General features: G+C 57.1%; 1 protein-coding gene across 1 annotated transcript in view; it reads left to right on the top strand.

Moving 5' to 3' along the window:
* NIBAN2 (niban apoptosis regulator 2) overlaps positions 1-25,600 on the top strand; it is a 51,917-nt gene that overhangs the window by 23,894 nt on the left and 2,423 nt on the right. Inside the window, exons 2-13 of the mRNA XM_041724166.1 lie at positions 8,419-8,549; positions 13,739-13,867; positions 15,501-15,606; positions 16,703-16,870; positions 21,380-21,495; positions 21,935-22,039; positions 22,125-22,287; positions 23,247-23,434; positions 24,283-24,438; positions 24,906-25,022; positions 25,220-25,327; positions 25,446-25,557. Of these exons, the coding sequence (XP_041580100.1) occupies positions 8,419-8,549; positions 13,739-13,867; positions 15,501-15,606; positions 16,703-16,870; positions 21,380-21,495; positions 21,935-22,039; positions 22,125-22,287; positions 23,247-23,434; positions 24,283-24,438; positions 24,906-25,022; positions 25,220-25,327; positions 25,446-25,557 (1,599 nt within the window). The remainder of the gene's footprint in view (positions 1-8,418; positions 8,550-13,738; positions 13,868-15,500; positions 15,607-16,702; positions 16,871-21,379; positions 21,496-21,934; positions 22,040-22,124; positions 22,288-23,246; positions 23,435-24,282; positions 24,439-24,905; positions 25,023-25,219; positions 25,328-25,445; positions 25,558-25,600) is intronic.

Genomic DNA, 25,600 nt, shown 5'->3' with positions numbered 1-25,600 from the left:
GGGGTTGCCTTGGTCAGTCCCTTGCCCTCTCTGGGTGCTGCCTCCCTTCTGAACAAGGACTCCCTGGTTGCTCGGAGGGAACACTTAGCTGACTTAACCCCCTCTTGGCTTTCACTCTGCAGGGTTCTGGCTGCTAGTTCAAGCTCTTCTCATGGGTGGTTGGGCAGTCCCCCTCCTCTGCTGGCCAGTGGAGCCTGTCATTACCCCCTCCTCTTGACTTCCTCCCCTGATTACAGGTCCTGAGCAGGAGCCGTGTCAGCCTTTCTGGCAGTGGCCACCCACAGGGCCAGGATGGCCTGGCACCCCTGCTCCCAGAGGCTGGCAGGTGGAGGGAAGGTAGATTTGTCCAAACTTTGGTTCTGTGGTAGACTCAGGCTGTTCTAGGTTCCTGGCATCGATAAGTTGTGTGTCTCCAGAGAAGTCACTTAACCCCTCTGAGTCTCAGTGTCTTCCTCTGTAAAGTAGGGACAACACATGAAATAACACGTGTAAATGTGGAGCACCACGCTGGGTGTAGAGGAGGTGCTGAACACTGGGCTGTTGCCGGGATGTGTTCATAGTGATAGTAGGGTGGCCAAGTAGAAGGGCCCCGGGCTGGGCACTGGGGGCCTGGCATGCTGACCCAGCTCTGTTGGGATATGCCGTGTGACCCCAGGAGAGTGTTGCCACCTCTCTGGCCTGCAAACTTTCCCCACTCTCCTAGGTGGATAGTGGGGATGGCGGTCGTTTGGACGATCGTGTGACACAGGGCAAACTTGAGTCCCTGGCTGCCTCCTACTTCCCCACCTCGGGCCTTCACCTCTCTCCTGCTCTGGGAACCAGGTAGGTAGGTTCCGAGCCTGCCCTGCCCTACAGGATGCTGCCTGCCTGGTTTCACTCGGCAGATCTCTTTCAGCTCTGAAACTGGGCCGGGTCTCATGGGTGAGGTGTGTCCCTGGGGCCCGCTGGAGGGACCGGATGAGCCCGGAACAGGCCTGGCACCTTGCCCTCAGCATGGGCCGCAGTGGGGCTGGGCCAAGCGTGAAGCCCCTGTGGCTGCACGAGGCTGCCACCATCTCGGCCAGAGATTGCCCCCTTTGTCCTGGGGTCCCCATGGTCAGTGTGGAAGGGGTCCCGGGCCTGGGCTCGGATCCTGCCTCTGCTGCTCCCCCAGCTGGAGAAGGATTTGGCAGGGATCCTGGTTCTCCTTGTCTGAAATGTGCCACCAGTACAGATACCACCTGCCCCAGGGTCCAGGTGACCCCTGGGGGGTTGATCTCCATGAGACACGTGGTTGGCATTGGGAGGCCATAGGAAGGCCTTCGAGGCTCTCTGGGGCGCCCCTGTGTTCCTTTCTCTCATCCTCAGCTCCTCGAGCCGCTTCTCCTGTCTGAGCCTTAGGTTTGTCACCTGCATGATCGGGAGGGTCCCCAGCCCCCCAGAGTCTGCAGGGGACTCCAGGCTACCCCGGGGCCTCCCACATTCTCGCCCAGCCCCCAGTTTCTGAGCGCAGGAAGCAGCATGACCCTTACTGTTGTCAGTTTGGAAAATCAGAGATTAAAGTGCTTCTGGATGCCTTGGCTACCGTTGCTGCTGGTCCTGGGGCTGGGCCAGGCCAGGGTGTTTCAAGGGCCTCTCCCTGAATTACAGGAACCTGAACAAGTGGCACGTTAAAGGAGCCCCCGTTAGCAACATGCCGCCTCTGCCAGGATGAAGCGCTTTGTGCCCGTTAGCTCGTTGATCTTGATCTTCTTGTAACCCGGGTGATAAGGCAGATACTGTTATGCCAGTTCACAGAGGGGAGACTGAGGCTCAGAGAGAGGAAGTGCCTTGGCCAAGGCCATACAACTAGTCGGTGGCAGACTCAGGACTTGAACTCGGAGCCTGTGTGCTCAGTAGAGATGGTGCCTTGTACACAGGTAGCGTGATGCTGAGTCCTGCCTCCGCCTCCCTGATTTCCCTCCCCATCCTTCTGTCCAGCCTGAGGGGCCTGTGGTCAGCTCCGACTCAGAGATGACTCACCAGCAGCTCAGAGGAGGTGCTGAGGCCAGCATCCTGGTCTGCTTCTAGGGCCAGGGCAACCCTGGTTAGATCATCTTTGAGATTTTAGATCAGCTGAGCCAACAGAGACCCACCCACCCATTTTATAGGTAGGAAAATTAAGGCCCAGAGAAGATGGACAGGTAAGGATCCAGTAGGTGTAAGGGTCCTAGCTCTGACCAGATGGGGGCTGGAGACCCCAGGCTTCAGTACTTGCTCTGACAGGTCTCAGCTATGTGACCTCGGGAAAGTCATTTTGCCTCTCTGAACCTCAGTTTCTTCATCTGTAAAATGGGGATAGTAAAGTGTGTTTTGCCTGCCTCTTGAGACCAGGCAAAGACCCCAAAAGAAATTTTCTTTCTTTTTTTTTTTTTTTTAAGATTTTGTTTATTTATTCATAGAGACACACACAGAGGCAGAGACACAGGCAGAGGGAGAAGCAGGCTCCATGCAGCGAGCCCGACGTGGGACTCAATCCTGGGTCTCCGGATCACACCCCAGGCTGCAGGTGGCGCTAAACTGCTGCGCCATGGGGGTTCCCCGGCAAAAGAAATTTTAAGGCAGCACTTTGGAAACTATATTGTGGTGCCATGTGGGAGGATGTTGGATGAGGAGGCTTTATGGGGTGGGGACTTTGTTCAGGCTTTCCCCTACTGGGCTGTGCATCTCTGAGTAGGTTGCCAGGTCTCCCTGAGCCTCAGATTCCTTATTTGTAAAGTGGGGCTAACAGTCTCTGTTAGGGTTCAGTGGACTATTGAACATGTGTGCACGCGTGCGTGCATTTCACCCTGGCCCCCAAGTCCTGAGCCAGATGGAGCCTGCTGCCCTCATACTGCAGATGTGATCTGGAGATGGAGGTCCCGGGGAGGGGGCAATGGCTCCCTGAGGTCCCAGAGCACAGTGGTGTCTGGATGCAGAATGGGACACTCAGGTCCACTCCCAGAATTCTTGGGCTGCCTTCTTGGGCTAAAGAGGGACCCCACAGGTGGATGCTTCCTGTGACAGCTCCATGGAGGTGCTCTGTGGGTTTCTGTTGACAGATGAGTGAAGTGACTTTTCTTGAGTCATTAATGTTTCCAAGTGTTGGCTTATATACCTGTAAAGTTGAGGGTTTTGTTCAGCTCTGGGGCCATTTGAAGAATCCGAGTGTGTGCACGGGGCCCTGAGTCCGAGTGGGGTGAGCTTACTGCCTAACTCTGCAGGATATGCTGGTGGAGGCTGAGGATGATGTCGGGGAGCTTCTCCGCGGTCAGGTGGGAAGCAGGGTTGCACACACCTGGCCTGGCTTTCCCGCCCCCTTACTTTTACCTGAGCTCCTCCTTTGTCCAGCAGGCTGTCCTGTCTGGCCTGTCAGCTGAAGACATACCTATCACTTTCATTATTATTTTGTGATTCTTGTCCTGGTTCCTTAAAAAACAAAAAAAACAAAAAAAACCTTCCCTGGATTTTTTCAAGCTGTAAAAATTATACCTGTTAATAAAAATTTCAGTCTCGGGATCCCTGGGTGGCGCAGCGGTTTGGCGCCTGCCTTTGGCCCAGGGCGCGATCCTGGAGACCCGGGATCGAATCCCACATCGGGCTCCCGGTGCATGGAGCCTGCTTCTCCCTCTGCCTGTGTCTCTGCCTCTCTCTCTCTCTGTGACTATCATAAATAAATAAAAATTAAAAAAAAAAAAATTTCAGTCTCTTGTTGTGATGAGCTGAGCACTACTGTGATTAATAGTGACATCATAGGAACATTTAGGGAAGTCCTGAGCCAAGCACTTCCTGAGCTGTCCCATTCTACGGCACTTGCCTATGCCAGGCCCACCATCCCGGGGTTTGCAGTCAATCCTCAGACGGATCTGAGCGTCCCTTCCTTCCTGCCTCAAGGCTCTGAGAGGGCTGGGTGGCTTGTCAGTCCCTGCCCTGTGGCATCTCCTACAGCAGTGCCCAAGGCTGAGTCGGTCGGTGCAGGAGGGAGGGCAGATAAGATGTGGAAGGTGGGTGAGGCCGGCACATGCTCTCAGACGGCTCTGTGCCAGCATCTCTGTACCTTCCCTGGGTCGGCCCTCCCTCTGGGGATGGAGCCACAGTGTCTGTCTGTCCTTGGTGGGAGGGATGTTCTGTAAGGCCCTGTGGACTGTGGTCAGAGCCAGATGTAGGAGGGAGTCAGCATCTGTGGATTGAACCCCAACTGCCTCTGGATTTGTGACCTCCGGGGAGCCTCTGCTACCCTGCGGCTCAAAGTGCCCTTTGGGGTGGTGAGCCTTTGTCTCGGTGGCCCTAAATCCATGGCATGTGGTGTCTTCAGAAGCCGTGGAATGACGGGTAAGAGGGGTAAGAGCTGGTATGGGCAGGAGAGGAGAGGGCACCTGCGCCCCCCCCCCGCCCCCGCTCCGGGGCCTGGGGACCATCCACACACATCCAGGCGGGGACGCTGCAGTGAGGACTTGAACTGTAAAATCCCTGGGCAGCTTCAGGGAGACAGCCTCCTCGTGGGGTGCCAGGAAGGGATAAAAGGGGGTGCTGAGCAATGCTTACAGGAAGGCTCAGCAGGCAGGAGCATCCAAGGTGGCCAGGGCCTGGGGATCCTGTTCAGGGCTCCTCCCCCATGAGCCCTTTATCCCAGGAGGGGACTGGACTCCCTTCCGCAGCCTGCCTCTTTGAGTTCTTTCCAGCCCCAAATCCTAGACCCCCTATGGCTCCTGAGTCCTCATCCTCTGTCTTCTGTGCCACTTCCTTTGTACCAAGCACAAGGCAGTTCCTTCCAAGCTGTTTTAGGACATCCCTCAAGAATGTGCTCAGTGCTACCCTTGCCGAGAAGCCATCCCTTGGCCCTACCCCCTTCACCCCCCTGCCTGGTCTTCCCTTTCTAGCCCTTCTTTGGCCAGACTTGGCCCTGGGTGCACCCAGTTTCCTGGCACTGCTTGGGGACTCTCTCTAGTCCTTGATCCCTTGGGGAATGATGTCCTCCCCTCCCCCGGCCCAGCGGCTTCCCCAGTCCTGTGGGGCCTGGCGCAGAGTGCGCACTTGGTGACTGGCAAGTGGACACTCCCTTTGCCCAGCATCTGCCTGTGCCAGCCCGCACGGGGGAGCTGGGGGATCTAGTGGTGAGCAGAAGGATGCCGGGCACATCCTCCCTGGTTTGCACTCAGTCCTTAGATACTGGCATCTCGATGTATTGGGCTCCTGCATTGGGAGAGCAAGTTTGGGTCGTGAGAGACCCTACTGTGACTGTTTGGAATTTCAGGTAGCAAAGGATTTATCTGAATTACCTATCCAGATCTATATAGTTCTCATGCCCGGTGAAGTGGGGGCCAGGGCAGCTGCCGTCTGTTTGGGGGTGCAAGGTGCCTCGGGCCACTTCCTCTTTTCCTCTTTCTTTCTTTTTTTTTTTTTTTTTAGAAATTTTTTTTTTAAATTTTTATTTATTTATGATAGTCACACACAGAGAGAGAGAGAGAGAAAGAGAGAGAGGCAGAGGGAGAAGCAGGCTCCATGCACCAGGAGCCCGATGTGGGATTCGATCCCGGGTCTCCAGGATCGCGCCCTGGGCCCGAGTCAGGCAGTAAACCGCTGCGCCACCCAGGGATCCCCTCCTCTTTCATTTTCTGTCCATTTCAGCCCGTCCCCTCTCGCCTCTCCACTCCCTGCCTGGTGACTCCCCCCGCCCAAGTCCCTATGCCCTCCACCCCTGGACTCTGGTCCCTCAATCTCACTTGGAAAACTTGTCCACATCCCCGTAGGAGGGCTACGGTGAATTTTCTCCTTGCCCCCATCCCCACCTGGCCCTTCTCCGCCCAGATACTTCAATCCTACCAGCTTCATCTTTGCCTTGTGGCTCCTTCTGGGTCACCTTGTTCTGGCTTTCACTTCCTCAGCCTTCCCAGCTTCCTCTCTAACCTATAGCTCACCTCCTGCCCCGGGGCCTTGACACACCTGATGGGATGATGGGATGCAGCTTTGCCCTTTCTGTCCTCCCCAGTCTGGCCTTAGGACCTTCTAACTTCTAAACTTAGCCACCCCCTGCTTAGGTGCAATATCTGGGTTTTGCTGAGAGCATGCTATGGGTTAGGCAGACCTGGGTTTGAATTCTGACATAGGATAGCAGCTTCCTCCTGGGCCTGGCTTCCCAAGGGTCAGGGCAGATTCTGGACCTTCTGGAAATATTGCTCTGGGGCTGAGTGTAGCAGGGGCGGGTCAGGCCTCCCAGAGCTGTGGCTGGAGGATCCTCAGGATCCTGCTTGCTGGAACAGTTCCCATTGGGTGTCTGGCTGCTTGGGGCAGAGTCGGGACAAAGCCCTGGGCTGAAGCTGCCTGGCCTGGTGGCTGAGACCCTGGCTCTCCAGTCCTGGTCTGTGAGCCTCCTCATCCCTAAAATGGGAAAACAGTAGCAGTGACTCCCTGAGGCCTTCATGAAGATCTGTGGGATCCTGCATGCAGAACTTGCCCACCCACCAGCTCAGGTTAACGCTCAACAAGTGGTGGCTCTGCTGATAGTGAAGCTGCTGTGATTTATTACTATTATTGTTACCCGATCCCATTTTCTCTATTTGGCTCCAATTCATTATCCCTTCTTGCCTGTTTACCCCACTCCTCCCAATCTTGCCTCATCATTTTTCAAAAACAATTCCCGTGGTCTTTGAGAGTGTTCTGGCTGTTTATGGTTTTTAAAAAATAGGCATTCAAAGCAATTCCTCATTTGTTACCCCTTCCTCTCCCTGGATTGGAATCTGGACAGCCGTGACCTCATTCCAGGAAAGGGGACCGCAGGCAGGGTCTGCAGAGAGGGGTCCTTGGGCCGAGCTCTTCCAAAGAGAGAGTAGAGGGATCGAGCCTGCCTGAGACCCCGGGTGGGGAGGTGGCACATTCTTTCAGCCCTCTTCCCTGGCCACCAGCTCCTAGCTGGGCCCCAGGACTGCATCTGAGCTCCACTACCCATTGGCTCCATGACCTTGTGCCAGTGACTGAACCTCTCTGGGTCTCAGCTCTTCTTCTGGGTCTTCTCAAAAATGGGAATAACACCAGCCCTACCTGACAGGACTCTTGAGAGGATTAGATGAAATGCTGTCCTAGCTGGGTGCTCTTGGCAAGCAGAGACTAGCTGTAGGAGGGATGGTGTCCCTTCTTTGAGAAAGGCCCAGAGCTTCAAACCTGGAATCCAGGACTGTGAGAGGTGGCAGGGCCTGTCTGCCATCAAGTCCAATGTTCTTAGCGTTCAGAGAACTGAGGCCCAGAGAGGGGAGCCGCATGGTGTGCCAGCACAACGGTTGGTTCTCCAGCAGTAGCTTCTCAGGACCAGGAAATCTCTCCCAAAGAGAGGGCCTCCTTGACATGGGTCACCACCCTCCCTGGGCTTCAGTTTCTTCATCTGTAATAGGGATGCCCAGGCAGTGCCAGGACTGAGTGTCTGACATGTTCTGGGCGAGCTCTGGAGGCCACCATAGTCACCTTCTCTGTTCAGAAACTGCTTCAGCAGCAGAGAGAAGCAAATGGCCAATGGAAGCAAAAAGGTGGTTAACTTGGTTTAAAAAAAAAAGTGGTTAACTTGGTAGATGAGTTCATTTTAGAATGTTTATTTTTTTGATTGTGGAAGGGCTCGTGGTTGTAAAATAATTCAAATGCCTATAAAAGTGAATAAAGCAGAAAACGCAGTTCACTTGGCCGGTCCCATTGCCACACCCAGGGGTCCCGCCCGGAACAGGTGGGAGCGCTGCCTTCCCGGACCTTTTCCGCCGTCTCCAAGCATAAATAATTTATAGGCGCAAACAGTAATTTTAAATGAAGTGATATGCAACACGTGATTCTGGAACTGACTTTTCTTTATGCGGCTGAGTGTGGTCACCGTCCCTCTGGTGGCACCTGCAGGCAGCCCCCCACCCCCGCCGTCCCCGGGGCACTGGTATGGCCTGAATCGGGCTCCATGCACGCACACCTGGCTCAGTTCTGCCGCTTGCCTGGGTGAATCCATGCACCTGCTCTTCTGCCAGCCGTTCCGTGGGTAATTCCTAGAGGAGCGAAGGCATCACATGTGTCCTTAAAATTGTTTGCGCAGGCGCGGGTCACCCCCCGAAGGGCCTTCTCGATTTCTGGCACCCACGGCTCTGAGTTGCTGTGCCTGTTCCTCCATGCCCTGACCGGTCCGACGGGGCAAGGTGGACTCTCGGCCTGGGTTTGCTTGGTGGCCGGGAGGCTCAGCGTCTTGTCATTTGCCCGTTTTCCTGTCCGGGTTCACCCGCCGTGTGCAGGGGTGCGCCGCTCTGGCCAGACGCAATGCAGGTGAAGGCACGGAGCTCGTGCAGACAGTTTTAGGAGCAGGAGTTCGGGGCTTGGCTGTCGCCCCTGCCTGGGGCAGGGCTGCCGCTGGCAGGTAACCGTGACAACGATCTCACAGCCCGGTTTGTTCTTCCCTTTCAGAGAAAACTGGGAAGATCCTGACGGAGTTCCTCCGGTTTTATGAGGACCAGTATGGCGTGGCCCTCTTCAACAGCATGCGCCACGAGATCGAGGGCACGGGGGCGCCGCAGTCGCAGCTGCTCTGGCGCAAGGTGAGAGGTGCTGAGCGAGGTTCAGGGTGGGCTCTGACACGGCCTGGCCCAGCAGCTTCACATCCCTGGGCCTCAGTTTACCATTGTGGCCTTGATGGTCTCTAGGGACCCCACCTAGCTTCTGAACTGGCAGATAGCCTGGTGGCCTTGCCAAGACCCCTTCATTTGGCCTGGGGGACTCCCTGCCAGTTCAACCCCTCCATGGGTAGAGCCAGGGCTCTGGAATCATCTTGACAGGCCTGGGTTCAAGCCCAGCTGCTCCTTATTTATTTATTTATTAAGATTTTGTTTATTTGAGGGAGTACGTATGAGCTGGGAGAGGGGCAGTGGGAGAGGGAGAAGCAGACTCCCTTCTGAGCAGGGAGCCTGACGTGGGGTTCAACCTCAGGACCCTGAGATCACCACCTGAGCCGAAATCAAGAGTCGGATGCTTAACCAACTGAATCACTCACGCGCCATCGGCTGCTCCTCTTAGAGGCCTTGTGCCGGTGAGCAAATCACCTCACCTCATGGAGTCTCAGTTTACTCATCTGTGAAATGGGATAAGAATACCTGTATAGAGTGGTTGTGAGGATTAAAGAATCAGTCAGTGGGTGCCTGGAGCAGGGAAGGTGCAGGTGAGCCCTGGCTGATACTGTCAGCATCATCAGGCTTGTCATTATCCTGTTATTAGCAGGATGGTGTTTGTCCAGTAAATATTTGTCTAGTGAAAAAAAAAATTGTTGAGTGAGGGACTGGAAGCTGTGTAGGCTCCAGCCCACGGGTCAGCATGGGCTGAAGGAGGCAAACAGAGCCTCCTGGGAAGGAACACCTCCTAGTGTTGCCTGGCCTCTGTGTGGGGCCAGGGGTGGGACTGGTGGAGAGGAGGTGAGGGAATGTTGGAACACAGGCTGGGCTGTGAGTGTTGAGCTGGAAGCCAGCAGTCCCAGGCCTGAGCCTGGGGGGTGAGAAGCCAGCCCTACTCCTCTGGGGCTGGGACAGGGGGGTCCGATTCAGTCCAGGGAAGTCCAGGATATTCCCTTTCGGTGATCTTCACCTTCTTCCCCCTGGAACGCCAGGGGATGGCAGAGGGAAGGGTGACAGGGAGGAAGGGTGCCCGCCTCACCTCTTCTGCAGGCAGCCTGGCTATGCAGTGGCCTTGTAGCAGCTGACAGGCTACTTACTCCTAGCTGGTGGCCCCCTCAGAGTGCCTGCCACCTTCCCCCTGGGGAACTGGACTGGCTCAGCTGATCCCTCTGTGGGTGGGCTCCACACCGGGTCGGTCAGGCTACCCCAGTGCCGGGACTTGGGTCCTGAGCGGCTGATTTCTATGCTTGGTGAGCTCCAAAGCTGCTCTCGCTCACCTTGCCACGCCTCCCCGCTCTGTCCTGTTGGCCTCCTCTGGGCTGCCCGGGTCAGCCTGTGTGCCGGCTTCAGGGGCCCGAGACAGAACCACAGAGGGATGGAGGCTGGACCGCTGTGCCCCAGTGGGAGAGAACACGGGGGACCGGGCCCAGGGCCTCCTGGTAGCTGCTGGCTTGGGCTGAGTCAGTCCTCAGGCCTCTGTTCCCCCACCTGACAAGTGGGGACCCCTGCAGAGGGATGTGGAGATGGCTCCACGAGAGAATGAGGGGAGCAGGTGGGGCGACTAAGGGGTGCAAGTCCCGTTTTGCTGGGTCACCTGTAGCCTGTGGCATCCCCTTCCCGAGCCTCCATTTCTCTGTGTGTAACTGATGCTCAGAATGGCCACGATGGGCCTGAAGAATGAGAGCAGCGTGGGGACGGGGGTCGGGGGTGGGGGGTGTGTGTGTGTGTAGATGGGATGCCAATTATGCAGAAGGGGACCCGGATTGTACAGAAGGGGAGCGATACGGGCCTTGCTGAGGTGGCAGAGCAGAGCGGCCTCAGAAGGCCCCAGACTGGGAGGGTTGGGGTGGTTTCCTCCCTGCCCCCACCCTTCCCCAAACCTGAGTGGCGGGAAACCGTTCACCGGGAAACCAGAGGAGCAGGCGCTGGCTCCCTTGACCAGGCTTCTTTCAGGATGTGTTACCCTTTGGTGTCTTCTCAGTGGGAGGGACAGCTGGAGGCATCAGCTCTTGGGGGGGACCCTGAAAAAGACGGGCAGGACCCCGAAAAAAGGCACACACACTGAGCCAGGGCAGGTGCAGGGCCGCACTGCCCTTGCTGGTCCCATACACACTGGGGAGATGGACAGTAAAGCATCACAGGATGAACTTAGTGCCATCAAGGAGATGACTGAGTGAACTCAGACTGGGGTGGGGGGGTCTGGCCTCGTCTGGGGACCCATCAGGGCTTCCTGGAAGAAGGGCCATCTCCACTGAGGACCTGCCGCCAGGAGGAGAGAACATGAGACCGAGGGAGCCGCATGTAGAACGGGGCCTTTCAGGGGCTCCCATGGATGGTGGAGGCAGGACACAGTCAGGTGCCAGATTCCTGCCTGGGGTGGAAGACAGGCTGGGGCTGTATGCCAGAGCCTCTGAGCATCTCGTGATGCTTTGCATTTGGGCCCAGAAAAGGTGGTCTGGTCCCTTGGTGTCATGCCCCCTCCCCACCCTGTGAAAGTGGAGGGCTGAGATGGTGCCTGGAGGTGTGGCCTGGGCTGGGTGTCTGGCTGGTGCCCACTCGGGTAGTGTCACAGGCACCCCCCAGGTCCCAGTTACCCAGGAGGGAGCGGCGATATCTGAGCACGAGGCATGAGAGTCCCTCTGCATGAGAGACATCTAGTGATGCCTTTAACACCCATTGTAGGAAAACTGGAAGTTGCCACCTCAATAAGGGGAGTAAAATGAAATCACCCGTAATCCCTGAAAAGCAAGGATTTTTGGTCCCATTTTGCTACTCAGGAAACTGGCCATTGTGATACATCATGATAATATGATAATAGAAATAACAATGTTAATTGTCATCCTAATAACATCATTTGTTTTTATTGGAAATAATAGAAACAATAATCCAATAACAATAGTAATAGTAAAAAGCCAGAAATCATGATAAAAATAGTAGTTGTTCCGTGTGGGCACTGCACATCCAGCTGGCACAGCATCGCTCTCAGGGGCCATACTTATGTCCATACCTGCGACGTGGCTCAGAGAGATGGAGCCGCTGTCCGGGCTCCCGCGGGGGGCGCGGGGGCGCTGGGGTGTGTGCTCTAACCGATCGCCACCCGCCGAAGGCTCCCAGTGCAGCAGCATTGCCTGAGCTCAGGTTCCGTTTCATTTCCTGTGGGCCTTCCAATGGAAACATGACTCTGCCATTTGAAAGTCTTAAAAATAAAACCTAAACCCGCAAGCAACCGCCCATTATGGGCTGCCCTAGGATCTGGGGGTGGGTTGGGGGCGCTGCTGGGAAGGCCTGCTAGGGGCTTTCCGCTGCCCCTGAGGTGGGGCTCCTGCCCAAAGCAGGGGGTAGGACCAGACCAGAGGCCTGGGGGGAGCGAGCATCTTACCAGGGTGTCAGGGGAGCTCTCTGCCTTTTCTTTCTAGAAAAGATGGGGATTTCAGAGCTGGGTTTGAGAAGAGGCCCCTGTCTCAAGATAGCCCACCGAGCATAGCTCTGTGACTTGGGCAAGACCCACTCTGTGTGTGTGTGTGTGGGGGGGGTGCATTTTCTTTTCCTGTAAATATTTTTATCTCTGGGTAGGAAGCCGTCCCGGGGTCCTATTGTTTGAGTACAATGGGCCCTCATTTTCCAAGAGTGTTTTGGCATTTCCCTTCGAAGAGTAGGGAGGTTGTTGGGGCGAAGTGGCCCCTGTGAAGACACAAGGTCTGGGGGGCGGGCAGCTTGGGACCAAGGCTCACAGCTGCAGGGGGCAGACCCTGAAGCTGAGCAGGGAAACTGGGAAGGGTTAGACACTCTTTTTTTTTTTTTTTAAGATTTTATTTATTCATTCATTCATTCATTCATTCACTCATTCATTCATTCATTCATTCATGAGAGACACAGAGAGAGAGAGAGGCAGAGACACAGGCAGAGGGAGAAGCAGGCTCCATGCAGGGAGCCCCATGTGGGACTCAGTCCTGGGTCTCCAGGATCACACCCTGGGCTGAAGGTGACGTTAAACCGCTGAGCCACCGGGGCTGCCCAGACACTCTTAATAATAATACTTTCTCCCGTTATTATGTGGGATACATGTTTATTTCTGCAAAAGGCCTCATTTTTATTGCGGAACAGATAGGAGGTGTTGCAACTCTACCCATTCAGGAGTAAGCCTACCCACTGTGGCCTCTGTATCTCCGTTCCTGAAACTTCCCCGTGCAGGTGTGCTCAGGAAACACGCTCTCAAGGGTGGCCACCCCTCCTCCTCCCCAAATAAGTCAGTCTGTGGAGCTGGGAGACCGACACAGACTGAGGAGTCCTCACAGCGCTCACGGAGGCTCCCGCGTATCGTGAGTGAGCAGACAGCATGCCCGGTGCGCATGGTCCTTGCGCGTGGTCCTTGCACGTGGCCTCTCACGGAATCTTTGGGATACCTGGGTGTGGTCAGTGCTCACCCTGTCCTCATGTTACAGATGAGGACACTGAGGCCCAGAGAGGTGATGTGACAGGTCCAAAGTCACACTGAGTGGAGTCAAGGCTCGGGCTTTGCTGGAAGGTCTGCGTGTCTCTGCTGCCCACACTGGTCATCAGTCTGCCAGGCTGCTGGTCAAACACTGAACCCTCTGAACTAAGGTCCCTTCCGACCCCACACAAATTTGCAGAGTTCGTCTTATTAGCCGTCAGAGCCAGGGAGGCTCTCCAGAGCCACCTCGGCCAAGTTTTTGTTACCCTGAGGGTGACAGAGGCCTAGAACAGGAGAGACTTTCCCAGGCCCAGGGGCCTTCACTGCACTGGCCTGATGGCGGCCACGACAGCAGCCTGTCGGGGGGCCCCAGAGATCCGCCCCAAAGCAAAGGTGCCCTCTGGGGCCAGGACAGAGGAGGAGTGGCCTCTTGGTCTGGGCTGGGCCCTGAGTGCTGGTGCTTGGGTGCGAGTCCTGGCATCACTGTGGCTCTGCTGGCCCTTGGGAAAAAGGCCCTGTGCCCTGAGCCTCACTCCTCATCCACCATATGGTTAAGATGCGGCCCTGCCTCAGAGGGGCACTTGGGGTGATCAGGACAGGGGGATGTGCTCAACAGCCCCCACTTCTTGGGGGCCCCCATTGCCCGGCTGGGCTGTGGGTGAGCTGGACCTCACACCCACCCCACCCTCAGGTGCCGCTGGATGAGCGCATCATCTTCTCCGGGAACCTCTTCCAGTACCAGGAGGACAACAAGAAGTGGCGGAACCGCTTCAGTCTCGTGCCTCACAACTACGGGCTGGTGCTGTACGAGAACAAAGTGGTGAGCCACCGCACACCCCCCTCTTCCCCACCTTGGTCGGTCCGTCTCCTGCTCTGCTCCTTCTGCACAGCCCCCGCCCCCAACCTGCTCCCCTCTAAACAGCATGTGATTTGTCCAGGGGCCCAGCTCTGGGGGTTACCTTTCAATTTGCCTCCCCCTGGAAGCAGCTCGCCACTAGCCCCCTACCTACCTCCAGTCTATCCTGGGCCTCCAGTCCCTGGGCCTCCCCCCAGCCCCCACTCCAGCCTCCTTCCTGGCTGGGCTTCCTGCAGCTCCCTGACCCCTCCCATCCTTGCTCATCTACAGTCACAACCAACCGTTAACACAGGAGTCTGGCCTTTCCCTTCCCCCACTACTCGGGGAGGGGGGGGGGGCGGTCCCATCTTTTTCCTTCCTGATTCCTCTGCCCCCTGGCATCCCCCTGCTGCCAAGTGGATAGATGTCCTGCCAGTTGTTCCTAATCTTTGTCTTGGGCCCTCCCTGCCGTCCCGGTTGAGCCACAGTTCCAATTTCCTCTACCAAACATTTTTCCAAAATAGCAAAGGACAGACCTGAGTGCCCTGTATTCAAGAAAAATCAATGTTAAAGAAATATAAACAGTGTGGAGGGCAGCCTGGTTGCCCCTGGCAATGGTTCTCAAAATGATAGCACACATCAGAATCCCCTGGAAGGCATATGAAATGGGTTGCTGGGCCTACCCAGCTTGATCTAGGCCTGAGCAGGGCTGATAATTTGCATTTCTAACAAATTCTCAGATGATGTTGATGGTACTAATGACTGGGGACACGCTGCCAATCCATTGCCCTGCGGGTCCTGAGCTGTTCTGAAGAAATGTGTTGGGTAGTGACACCTAGTGGCCAGGTGCAGCATGGCAGCCCTGCTGTATGAGCTACTATGTTAGAACCACTTTCTCCGCACTCTGGTGTATGAAAGACGTGTCTAGGCCTAAATCTCCTCCAAAGGGGACTTGTGTGGAGCTCAGAACCTAGGAATTTTCTGGGCAGTTCAGGGTAATGGTCGTAGACTCTGGACCCCAGAGGCGCACAGACCAGTTTCATGTCTTAGGTTGGCTGTGTACCAGCTGTGAACTTGTGGCTAGCAATGGTACTCACCTCTGGGCTTATGAGAATTTTGTGGAAGGAAGCATGCAGTGCCCTTCGCACGGTGTCTGGTGTGTAATAAACACTCAGTTAGTGGTGGCTGCTGCTAAGAGGGGCAGTGATGCTGGTAATGCTTACTGCGTCTGGCTGTGAGGCCCTGACCTCATCATGTTATATGGATCATCTGGCCATGCAGTCCTTACACAGCCCCGTGGGGCAGGAGCTGTCATTGCCCTGGTTTTACAGATGAGGAAACTAAAGCATAGTACGTGAAGGAGTTTAATGTCTGCATCGCACAGACAGTGCTCAGTGGAGCTGCGATTTGAGTTCAAAGCTGTGACCCAGGTCACTACACCAGATGGTCTGCAATCACCATGTGGGGTGGGCTCCTCCTCCTCTTCCCTCACTTCTTCCTCCCCTTCCGTCCTGCTCCCTGCGTCAGGCAGACAACACCCAGAGGGCACTGGGGCCAGAGTTGGAGATGGGGCTTAAGCTTGGCCCTGCTGTAACCATCTCTCTTGTCCCTTTCTCAGGCCTACGAGCGGCAGGTCCCACCCCGGGCTGTCATCAACAGTGCAGGCTACAAGATCCTCACCTCTGTGGATCAGTACCTGGAGCTCGTTAGCAACTCCTTACCAGGTAAAGGACCCCCACCCCCCACCCCATCCCAGGCCAAAGTGCCCTGCTTCGGCCCATGATGTAGCCAAGCGCTCCAAGCTCACATTTGCAGAGAGTGGCCAGGCCTCAAGGGGCAGCATGTGCCATCAGAGGGGGAGCCGAGAGGCAGTTTACCTGAGGCCGCCCAGTGAACGGGACTGGACCGGTGTTGGCTCCCACCTGCGTGCCCACTTCCTGAGCCTTAAGGTCACAGCTGTGCAGTGGGGTTCTGCTCTTTGCCCTTCCCGCCTCCCTGAGGCCTTGTGAGATGCCTGGAGAAAGTGAGCAAGATATCCCTGCTTTGTAAACTGCGGAGTCAACACTGCATTTGTGGGGAGTTTTTCTAGGTGTCTTGTTTCCACCCCATGCTGTTGGGGACTCCCAGAAGCAGCCTTGAGGGAGCACATCTGCCTCCCAGATGATCCCAGGGAAACCAGGTGGCAGGGGGAGAGAGAGGCTGATCTGGGGGGCAGCCTGTGCCCTCAGATGGGGCTCCGGAGCAACGTGCCCGGTGGGGTTGAGAGCTCAGCTAGACCCCAGCATTCCCAGATTCCAGCCCGGACTCTGGCTTTGCTTTTGTTGTGTCTTCTCAGTAGCTTGGCACCAACAGGTCTGACCTTGGGGTGTTGTGTAGGCCCTGTGAGGTGCCTTGTGCACCCATGCCCCACATGGGATGCAGAGCCAGGGCTCGAAGAAGAACTGCCATTGTATTATTAACAGTGGCGCGGTCCTTGCCCAGGACCCCTTATCTCACTGGATCTCGAATATCCCTGCGGACAAAATAGAGAAAAATCTCCTTTCATGTATTTTTGTCCCCCACCCCTGAGACCGACCTCCCTCTTGGACATTTGAGCCACACATTGGCCTCTGCAGCCAAAATTTGAAGGGAAATCCAAGAAGGTCACACTCAGCCTTTGAGCCTCTGGGCTCTGACCCTGTGATGCTTGTGCTTCAGGCGTGCAGTTTAGAGCCCTGCCAGCTCTGAGAAATGGGTCCAAACATGCCAGGGGATTCTGAGGTCCCTTAAGTGGGGCTCTGGGGGATGTAGTGAAAAAGAAGTGTGCTGCTGTCTCTGCAGGGATCACCTCCAAGTTGGGCAGCACCCCCATCCTCAAGTGCCCGACGCAGTTCCCGCTCATCCTCTGGCACCCTTCTGCACGGCACTACTACTTCTGCATGATGACAGAAGCCGAGCAGGACAAGTGGCAGGCAGTCCTGCAGGACTGCATCCGGCACTGCAACAATGGTGAGAGCGCTCGGAGCTCGGAGCTCGGTGAGGGGCAGGGGGCTGGCCTGGGTCGTGTGCCGACTGGCGACACCTGCTGGCTGAGTGCGGTGTGGCAACCCTGCTCTATGAGTGCTTCTAAATTTCAGACTGAGGTTTGCAGGAAGCTGCGATGAGGTTGCCATTTGACTTTCATCCTTGAAGGAAACAGTTCTGTGGTACTTGGAAAAAATTTGGGAATTATTCTCAGGGGTAGGGTTGTTGAGCCCTTGGACCCTGGGGTGTAGGATGATGATCCTGATTCTGCCCCTTTATAGAACCTTGACTTCAGGAGACCAGCTTACCTCTCGGAGCCTTTATAAAGTAAAGTAATAATCTCTCCTGAGTCTTAGGGTGTAGGATTCACAGTGTTTAATTTTTTTAAAAAAGATTTTATTTTTAAGCAATATCTGTACTTCATGTGGGTCTCAAATCACAACCCCAAGATTAAGAGTTGCATGATCCACTGACTGAAGCTGCCCTGCGACTTTTTTTTTTTTTTAAGATTTTATTTATTTATTTGAGAGACAGAGAAATCATGAGTTGGGGTAGAGGGAGAGGGAGAGGGAGATGGAGAAGCAGACTCCATGCTGGGCCAGGAGTCTGACGTGGGGCTCAGTCCCAGGACCCTGAGATCATGACCTGAGCTGAAGGCCGACTCAATCAACTGAGCCAGTCAGGTGCTCCATGACTTCTTTTATTGTATCATTTTTCACTTTACCCCTGACTTGCAGGGCAGCCTGGGAGTTCATGTCCTTCTGCATGGCCTCAGTGTTCTCTTCTGTAAAGTTATGAGGTCTCTTTCTGCTCACTCATTCATTCAATGGACATTTTTAGTGTCTGGGCATGGAGGATGCAGCCAGGGAGCCAGACCCGGGTCCTGCCCTGTGCTGCCGGCAGCTGGGTGGGGGAGGCAGATGTTAAGCCGGAGGAGCAGCTATGTGGGGTGCCAGGTGTGGTGGGGGAGGGGCACCTGATGTGCTGAGGGGCACTGGGGCCCCGTCAGGAGGGCCCTGCAGGGCTCTATGGAGTTTGATCAAAAAGGGGGACTGTGAGGCACTGAGGGTCTCTGTCCTCGGGGAAGGAGCCAGTGCTGGAACCTGAACGTCCTTCCTGGTCACCTGGCCTGGGGCAGGCAGGAGAAGGAGGCCACAATCCCCAGCCTCCCTGCCTGGCATGCCTCTGGTGGGGGTGGGGGTGGCGTGGCAGTGGGTGGACACGTGGGCGCCCACGCCCGGAGGCTGGGCTGCCTGGTGACTCGGCTCGCCCCACCCATCCTCTGTCTGCAGAGCAGGCTCTGGTCTGGAGTCTGTCAGGTGGGAGGAAGCGAGTCTTCCATCAGGCCAACCCCTGTCACCTGGGCTGGGCCCTGCCACCCACAAAAGGCCTCCTGTTCCCAGATCCCCTGGGGCCATGGGGCCAGGGCTGGGCGGAGGCCATCTGAGCTCTGGCTGCCTGGCCTGGGCATCCGCCGCGCCCCCTCCCCCCGGCCCCAGCCTGGCCCAGCTCTGGCCTCTCCAGGTTTCCAGGGCTGGTGGCTGACCTGGCAGGGCCACCCCAGGCCAGGCTGGGAGGTGACAGGCTGGAGCTCTGTGGGATTGCCGGAAGGGATGAGAGAGCCAGTTTGGGGAGTGCTCTTGGCACGGTGCCTGGCACAGCTGGGAGCTCACCTGGAAGGCCAAGGGGGGCCCTGTGGGTGGGTGCGGGTGCTGTGAGTGGGGGGTTGGGCGAGGTGGGGAGAGCAGGGGCCGCCTGCGGCTGGTTCTGGAGGGGCCTTCCCTCTACCCTGAGGACTGTGGGAAAGTTCTCTGCTTCCTCTAGCTTGGAGGCTGGGCCTGGAATTGCTCACTCCAGGGGCTGCCAGGAAGCGGGGGTGGGGGGTGGGGTGGGGGGGTGGGGAAGGAGGCCAAGCTGGGGGGACGCCAGCCCATTCCAAGGCCCCCCTTACATCCTGCATTCCTAGAGCAGCTGGGGGTGGCAAGAGGCAGCTGGGGCACTGAGCTGAGCCCTCGGGGTGGGCCTGGGCTGCAGAGGTCAGGGCCTCTTCCTGTCTGCCTGCCATCCCCCTTAGCCTGTTGCTTGGGGCTGAGGAATGCAGTTTCCTTTCTGGGTCTGACCCTGAGGACCCCACAGGCAGGAAGTCTCCAGGTCTGGCTGGAGGCAGCTGGTCCTGTGCTGGAGCCCTGGTGCTGCCATTCCCTCACTCTGTGTCCTTGAGCCAGTCACTTAGCATCTCTGAGTCTGTTTCCTCCATCAGGAAGGTGGGACTGAGAACAGCCACACCTCAGGGGCTGTCTGAGGATGAGATGAGGGAGTACGTTCGCAGTCTCAGCCCAGGCCTGGTCTCTCGGTCTGTGTGGGCCATTGCCACGGACTGGGTGGCTTAGACAGCTGTGGAGGCTAGAAGTCCCAGATCAAGATCTCAGTAGGTTAACTTTCTCCTGAGGCTTCTCTCCTTGACTTGCACAGGGCTGCCTTCTCCCTGTGTCTTTGCACCGTGGCCCCTATATGTGCACGTTCTGCATCCACGTTCCTTCTTGTTTTTTTTTTTTAAAGATTTTATTTATTCATTCATGAGACACAGTAAGAGAGGCAGAGACATAGGCAGAGGGAGATGCAGATTCCTTGCAGGGAGCCCAATGCGGGACTTGATCCCAGGCCCTGGGTGGGATCAGGCTCTGAGCCGCCGAAGGCAGACACTCAACTGCTGAGCCACCCAGGTGTCCCCAGTGGCCCAGCGTGCAGAATAGAGATGTCCTGGGACCTGTGGCTGCATGCCTGGCTGGTGAGAGACCCCTGGGACATCGCAGCCTCCTTCCTACTGCCCCCACCCAACATCTCACCCCCCTGCCCTGCCAGCACCCCTGGCTTGTCTCCAGAATGTAAGTGCCCACAGGTGAGCGAGGTGGCATGTAATGCCAGGCCACATTTTCTAGGCAAAACCTGGTCTCTGGGAGGACATGCTCCTCCTTCCTCCCCTGGCCCCATGGGCAGCACCCACTCCAGGGGCTCTGTAGGCCCCCAGCTGGAGCACCCCTGCTCGGCTCCAGTCCCACTTGCCCCATCTCAGTGTCCGAGTCTCCTCCTGCCCCCGGCCTGGCCCGGGAGCTGGCGCTGTGGGGATGTGGCTGGGCCCAGTCCCACCGCCGAGCCCCCTCCGGCACTGACAGGCGGTGACTCCTGCGGTCAGCCGGATGTGAGGGGGTCCTCCCCACGCCCAGAGGGGCTTTTTCTCTGCAGGAGTGACTCAGCCTGTAGTCATTGCCGTGGGAGCTGGGGTTTTGGAGGCACTGACTGCCGTTTCCCCTTCCTCGGCTCCGGAGACAACAGCGGTTGGGGGCATGTGGCCAGGGTGGCCGCCCGCTGCCAGGCTCCGAGTGCTTAACCCTGTTCTTCCCTGAGTCAGATTTTGCAACTTCCTGCCGCTTGCCGCCCAGCAGCCGTTCTGGGAGGGGCCGTGCCTTGTTCCCTGAGGCTCTTCGCCGCCCCCAGCACGGGGTAGGTGGGCACACTTGTGGGGGCCACCACCAGCACCACTGGTAACGCGACTTTGGGACTGGTGTCTTCTAGTCGGACCGGGACACCGTGGCAGATGAGGCCGGCCCAGGGCACCGCATCACTGCGGTTCTAGTGAAGTGCGATGCAGCGCTGGGCTGGGGCCCGCCCTGGGGCCCCTGTAGGACCAGTTCACCGCCCGTCCCCATGCTGGAGCATCACAGTGCATGTAGAGGCCAGGCTGGGTCACTGTTCCCACTGTTCAGAAGAGGAAACTGAGGCCCTTAGAATTCAGTGATCTGGAGCAAGACTTGGCAAGCTACAGTGCATAGCCCAGAATTTGGCCCATTGCCTTTTTTTGTAAATCAAAATCTGTTTTGATTTACAAAACAGCCTGTTTTACTGGCTCGCTGGTTTCTAGATTGTGGCTTCTTCCATGCTGTGGTGGCAGAGCTACGTCCTGACGTCCTTACAACAGAGATAACCTGGTCTGCAAAGCTGAGAATGTTTACTGGCTGGCCCTTTGTGGGGGAAAGTTTGCAGGCCCTGATGCAGGCAGTAAGGGGAAGGAACTGCACTGGAATGAGGACCCCTGGGTCCCTCCGGCACGCTCCCTGCTGTGCCAGCTGCCTCTCTTGGTGGGGCAGGGTGACCTCTGTCCCAGCTCTGTCACTCACTGTCCTGGGACCCCCCGCCCCAGCCAGTGGCCTGACCTTACAGCTTGCCCGTTGATCTGCAAAGTCGGGTTGGAGGATAGTCTTGGGTGGTTGGGAAGATTTCAGAAGATAAGGAGCATATAGAGGAAATTGGTGGAGGGTTATTACCATGGTCACCACACACTCTGCTGTCATGGCAGGTATGGGGGCACTGGGGTTGCAGGTGGGGGTGGGAATGTGTCTGCACCCTTCGGGAGGTGGCTCTGGGCAGTCACTTGATCTTGGTAAAGGCCATTGAGCTATCCCACTGACCTCCTCTCTCCCTCCCTCTCCTGAGCAGGCATCCCTGAGGCCTCCAAGGTAGAGGGCCCTGCATTCACAGATGCCATTCGCATGTACCGCCAGTCGAAGGAGCTGTATGGCACCTGGGAGATGCTGTGTGGGAATGAGGTGCAGGTGAGGCCAAGAGGGCTGGCAAGGAGACAAGATCATTTTGAGCAGGTGGAGTTACTCAGTCGTTTACCAAGCACCTATCCTGACACAGGTGCTGGGGTGCTTCTATGAATAAGAGAGACGCGGCCTTGGCCCTTACTCTCTATCCAGCAGGAGAAACAGACGTTTGGCAAATAAACACACGTACTTCTATGTGCAAGTGAGGGGGGAGAGGGTGTGGTGTTCTGGACAGGGAGGCAGCATGTGCAAAGCCCCTGGGGTGGGTGAGGGGGGAGATCCTTGATTCTGAGGATCCTGTAGGTCCCTTGAGCAGGTAAGGTGGGGCAGCGGAGACATGGAGCCAGGCCAAGCCTACAGGAGGTGAGCCTTGAGTGGAATGCAAAGAGGAATCTGCCAGCTGGCCACGCTCTAACCCTGCCCTGGCTATGCCTCCTGGTCCTAGATCCTGAGCAACCTGGTGATGGAGGAGCTGGGTCCTGAGCTGAAGGCAGAGCTTGCCCCACGGCTGAAGGGCAAGCCACAGGAGCGACAGAGGCAGTGGATCCAGGTGGGTGGGTGCGGGCACGAGGCTGGGGGTCCTATGGCTGCCTGGAGCCCTTGCTCGGATTCTGACACCGCAGCACTGCCCACAGATCTCGGACGCCGTGTACCGCATGGTGTACGAGCAGGCCAAGGCACGCTTTGAGGCCGTGCTGGCCAAGCTGCAGCTGGCCCAGCCAGCCATGGAGGCGACCATCCGCACAGACATGGACCAGATCATCACCTCCAAGGAGCACCTGGCCAGCAAGATCCGAGGTAGGCAGGTCACCTGGGGCTTCAGGAGCCAGGGCTTGCCTCCCTTCTGTGCCGACCTGCATACTTTTCACACTGGTGACTCCATTCATTGGTCATTTTTAAAAGTGAAAGCAAATCTGAGCCATTGGTTCTCCCAAGCCCTGGGAGTTTTGTGGCTATTTCTGTGAACCTCAACCTTGAGGGTGTCAATCTTGTCATGGCAGTTTGAGCCTCTTGCTCAGTTTTGGTCAGTCTTGGGCTTGACTGTGGGTTTGCAGGCATCGATTTCATCGCGTGATTCCTTCTGGTCACGTCTCACTCTTTGGGGTCAGTGTGTGTGCCTTCCTGTTCCTGGCCCTGTGCCCTCGGCCCTCCCTGCGCCGTGGCCGCGGGTAGCTTCTGGGAGGGTGAGTGCCTGAGGCCCCTTCTCTTCTCACCGTGTTCATTGTGAGCTGCGTAGAACATGGAGAGCTGACAGTATCTTATCAGACAGCCAACTTTAGCTAGGCAGAGGAGAGGGAGGGACCCCAAAACACCCCCAGGGCGCAGAGGCCTTGTTCCGAGGGTCCCGGAGCTGGTTGTGCCCATGGGCAAGAGGCCTCGTTCATGGCTGCGTGAAGCCAGGCACGCGGGTCCAGAGCAGGGGCTGGCTCGGTGTGTGCTGAACCCCGAGACTCACCAAAACTACCAAAGCGTGTTTTGTTGCATTAAACATAGCAGCAAGACTCCTAGAGATGGGTTTCTTTCCACCTTGAGTGAAGCAGAACGCTGACACCTTTGGACTAAGTGCTTTTTCTTAGTTTGCCATCAGAGTTTTAGAAATATCAGGGGCCAATCTCAGAATCCCTTGTTCTTTTTGATGCATGGACCTATGAATCCTTCTGTTGGCTGGTGTCACAAGTGGTTTTCCTATAGCGATAGTGTAATAGTGCGCCTGGGGGCTCTGGTCCATGCACTCACCCGGCTCCCCCTGGGTGCAGCCTTCATCCTCCCCAAGGCAGAGGTGTGCGTCCGGAACCACGTCCAGCCCTACATCCCGTCCATCCTGGAGGCTCTGATGGTGCCCACCAGCCAGGGCTTCACCGAGGTGCGGGACGTCTTCTTCAAAGAGGTGACCGACATGAACCTGAACATCATCAACGAGGGCGGTGCCGACAAGCTGGGTGAGGTGAGGCCAGGCCCCTGGCCCGGGGATGGAGCCCCTGCAGGGCCCTCGCCATGACTCAGGGCATCACCTGTCCCTAGAGGGTCTGCTGGAAACTAAGGGCCTGAGGGCATGAGGCACTGGGGGCAGCAGAGGAAAAGGGATTGGTGATCCCCTCCACTAGGCAGGTTACTGAAGTATCAGAGGACTTAACAGAGGAGGGAGAGGAGGAGGAAAGAGAGGAAGAGGGAAGGAAGGAGGGGGGAGGGGGAAGGAGGGAGGAGGGGAGGAGGGAGAGGAGGAAGAAGGGAAGGAGGGATGGAAGGAAGTACAATTACTGAAGTGCCATGTCATGCATCTCCCCCCCTCCCCCATGGAGATGGCCCATGCCTCTCCTCAGTGGTCTGGTTCTCAGGGGCACAACCTTCCTTCCACAGACCCCATGTTGGGGTCCTCAGTGTCTGAAGCCCTACATGGCTGTCAGGTGCAGACAGAACTGATCCTGTAATCTTTGCCCTCCTCTTCCACACTGGAACTGAGGGGTCCATAGACAATAAAAATCACAGCATTTGAGAACCAAAAAGGACCTCAGAGATCATAAGATAGTATCTTCCGATTTTGAGGCTGAGGAATATGAGGTTCAGAGAGGGTGAGTGACTTGCTCAAGGTCACCCAGGAGAACCTGTCCCCTGGCTCCAGCCTTCATATCCTCATCCCTCTGGGCCCCCACAGCTTAGCCTGCAGGTGGCACCTGCAGGTGGCCAGACCCACGTCTGGGGGACTCCCGGGGCCCAAGTGAGCTGTGGGGCTGCAGGGACTGCCTCTACTCTGGGGGGCCCTGCTCAGGTCCCTGCGTCTCCGCTTCCCTGCAGTACATGGAGAAGCTGTCCCAGCTGGCGTACCACCCCCTCAAGATGCAGAGCTGCTATGAGAAGATGGAGCCACTGCGGCTCGATGGGCTGCAGCAGCGTTTTGACGTGTCCAGCACATCCGTGTTCAAGCAGCGAGCCCAGATCCACATGCGAGAGGTGGGCCCCAGCACCCACGGCCGCCCACTTTCCACAGGCCCGCTCTCCTGGGGAGAAGCCCTTCCCTCCACGACCGTAGGCCCTGGCCCTACCTCCTCTGGTGCCACCCAGCAGCTGCGCTCTGCCCCTGGAGTGCTCACTCCTGCTCTGGCCTCTTGGGTGCTCCCCATCTGCTGGCACACCTGTTCCTCTGGCTAGCCTGGACTCCTTTTTTCAGGTTTCATCCTAGCGACCCCTTTCTCCAGGAAGCCCTCCATGTTTCCCAGGCCCCTTCATGCAGGGCCCAGGACCTCTGTTTCCTTGAGGGACTGGGTGCCCCACACAGTGCCCACGCACAGACATTCAGTAAAGGTGTGGGTGAACACCTGAGTGCACAGCCTCCCTTACCCCCATGCAGACCTCAGAGGCATGTGGGCAGAGGTTGTGGTCATTCCGGGCCCTCATGTACCCCACGGTGTGCCCTGCAGCAAATGGACAACGCCGTGTACACCTTTGAGAGCCTTCTATACCAGGAGCTGGGGAAGGGGCCCAGCAGGGAGGAGCTGTGCAAGGCCACCCAGCGGATCCTGGAGCGGGTGCTGAAGGTAGGTGAGCGGCCTGACCCCGGTGCCCAGAGCCCGGACCCCATCCCAGCACCAGGAGGGCTACCCCTCTGGGAGGCACCACTGGCTCCCCTGCACGCACAAGGACTCCAAAGCTCTGGCCAGGTCCCCTAGGCTTCTATCCCCCCTGACCTAGAGAACCCCCCCCCCCCCCCCACGGGGCCCGTCTTCCCTTGCAGAAGTACGACTACGACAGCAGCTCTGTGCGGAAGCGGTTCTTCCGGGAGGCGCTGCTGCAGATCACCATCCCGTTCCTGCTCAAGAAGCTGGCCCCCACGTGCAAGTCGGTGAGCATGCACCCCCTCTCCCCGCCACAGCTCCCCATGCACAGCTCTCCCCTTCTCCCCCCATGGGGCCATGGGGCAGCCTGACATCCGCTTGTCCATGCCCCCTCCACCCCTGCAGGAGCTGCCCCGGTTCCAAGAGCTGATCTTTGAGGACTTCGCCAGGTTCATCCTGGTGGAGAACACATATGAGGAGGTGGTGCTGCAGACGGTCATGAAGGACATCCTGCAGGGTATGGGACAGCCAGCTGCCGAGCTGGGGCCGGGAGGGGACAC

Source organism: Vulpes lagopus, chromosome 12, assembly GCF_018345385.1.
Source record: "Vulpes lagopus strain Blue_001 chromosome 12, ASM1834538v1, whole genome shotgun sequence".
NCBI classification, from domain to species: Eukaryota; Metazoa; Chordata; class Mammalia; order Carnivora; family Canidae; genus Vulpes; species Vulpes lagopus.
The sequence above is the reverse complement of the archived record's forward strand: the minus strand, read 5'-3'. Positions and strand labels throughout refer to the sequence as shown.